The 1627-nt window shown below is 51.8% G+C and overlaps 1 protein-coding gene across 1 annotated transcript in view; it reads left to right on the top strand.

The window, feature by feature from the left end:
* The first annotated feature begins 671 nt into the window (after nt 1–671).
* LOC104074112 (mas-related G-protein coupled receptor member H-like) overlaps nt 672–1627 on the top strand; it is a 5474-nt gene continuing 4518 nt past the window's right edge. The window contains exon 1 of the mRNA XM_009574126.1: nt 672–1604. Within this exon, the coding sequence (XP_009572421.1) occupies nt 672–1604 (933 nt within the window). The remainder of the gene's footprint in view (nt 1605–1627) is intronic.

Genomic DNA, 1627 nt, shown 5'->3' with positions numbered 1-1627 from the left:
TACGTTCCAGGTTTTGCCACACATTATGGCGAAGCCTCTGTATGAGGGCAAAGTGCCCCCAGGGAGAGCAGGGAGAAGTCTTGGACCACCAGGTACACACGGCAAAAGCCAGAAGCCCCTCTCATGGTGGGACAAAGCTGGAGGACGGCAGGAGGAGAGGAAGGGAGATGACGTGGCCAACTCCTACTGACAAGATCGCCATCCATGGGACATGTGAGGGGAAGCTGTCACCGATATGATGAGATTGTGAGGGGAGTCTCCTGACCACGGGACGTGATCTCTGGGCAAAGGTCTGCTCCTCAGGCATGAGGGACAAGGCCAAAGCAGAGCAGGGTGGCCACAGCAGCCATCACTACCCTCTTTCTCCTGGCAAGCCTGGAGGCCTCGTGTGCTGGAGCTCCTGCGGCAGCACTGTTCCCAGGAGCACCAGGAGGTAGGAGGCCAGAGACGGGCAGGTGGAGATGCCTCCTGGCCAGGGACAGGGCTGGAGGGGTGGGAACCTGTCCTGGGCATGACAGGGGATGGGGTCCTTCCTGGTGCAGCCTGGGGCTGGCATGGGGCCGTGGGGAAAGATGGCAAATGCTGGGAACACCGATGCCCCTCATTTCCTTCTCCTTCCTCGCCTTTCCTAGGAGGTGGTGGGAAAGGGAGAAGGTGGCCACCCATTTGCCATGGAGGAGACCAACACAACAGACCTCTCTCTGAACTACATGACTTCTGGATATGCAGACTCTCAGGCAGTTAATGAATCTCCGTGCATACTAGAAGATTATAGTACGTTCATAATTTCAGGTGTCTTTATTGGTATTTGCCTGTGTGGACTTGTGGGGAATGGGATAGTCATGTGGTTCCTGGGCTTCCACATGAAGAAGAGTCCCTTCACTGTCTACGTCCTGAACCTGGCCATCGCTGACTTCTCCCTGCTCCTGTTCCTTCTTGTTGAATGTATATTACGCATTATTTCAACAGTCTGTTGTATTTTCTCATTTCAATATCTTTTGACCAGACATATCTTGATGTGTCTATTTCTGTTTTGGTATTTTGCCACCATGTATCTCCTGACAGCAATGAGCATGGAGAGGTGCCTGTCTGTTTTGTTCCCAATCTGGTACCGGTGTCACCGCCCAAAGCACTTGTCAGGCATTATGTGTGGGGTGCTCTGGGCTCTCGCTGGATTTCTTGTTTCTTTGGCTTTGATTATTTGCAATTTGAAAATGAACTGTCAACAACTAGTACAAGGTTTAAGCACTGTGAATGTTCTCATTTTCTCTTTATTCCCATTCCTTTGCAACCTTTCACTGTTCATCAAACTCCAATGTGGCTCACAAAGACGATACCCAGGGAAACTCTATGTTGCTGTCCTGCTCAGTGCGATCTTCCTGTTCATCTTTGGGTTTCCTCTCAGTGTGGTGTTTTTTCTTAATCCTATTATGAGCCCATTTGTATTTCAAATGTTTTACCTGCTGGCATCGCTGAACAGCAGCATCAACCCCATCATTTACTTCCTAGTGGGGAGCTGCCGGCAGCGCCGGTTCCAAGGCTCCGTGAAAGTCGCCTTCCGCCAAGTGTTTGAAGAGAAAGCGACGAGCGAGGAGGGGAGCCACGTGCCTGGGGACACTGCGGGGGC

Source organism: Fulmarus glacialis, unplaced genomic scaffold (assembly GCF_000690835.1).
Source record: "Fulmarus glacialis isolate BGI_N327 unplaced genomic scaffold, ASM69083v1 scaffold1133, whole genome shotgun sequence".
Classification (NCBI taxonomy): domain Eukaryota; kingdom Metazoa; phylum Chordata; class Aves; order Procellariiformes; family Procellariidae; genus Fulmarus; species Fulmarus glacialis.
This window is presented reverse-complemented; position numbering and strand designations above follow the sequence as displayed.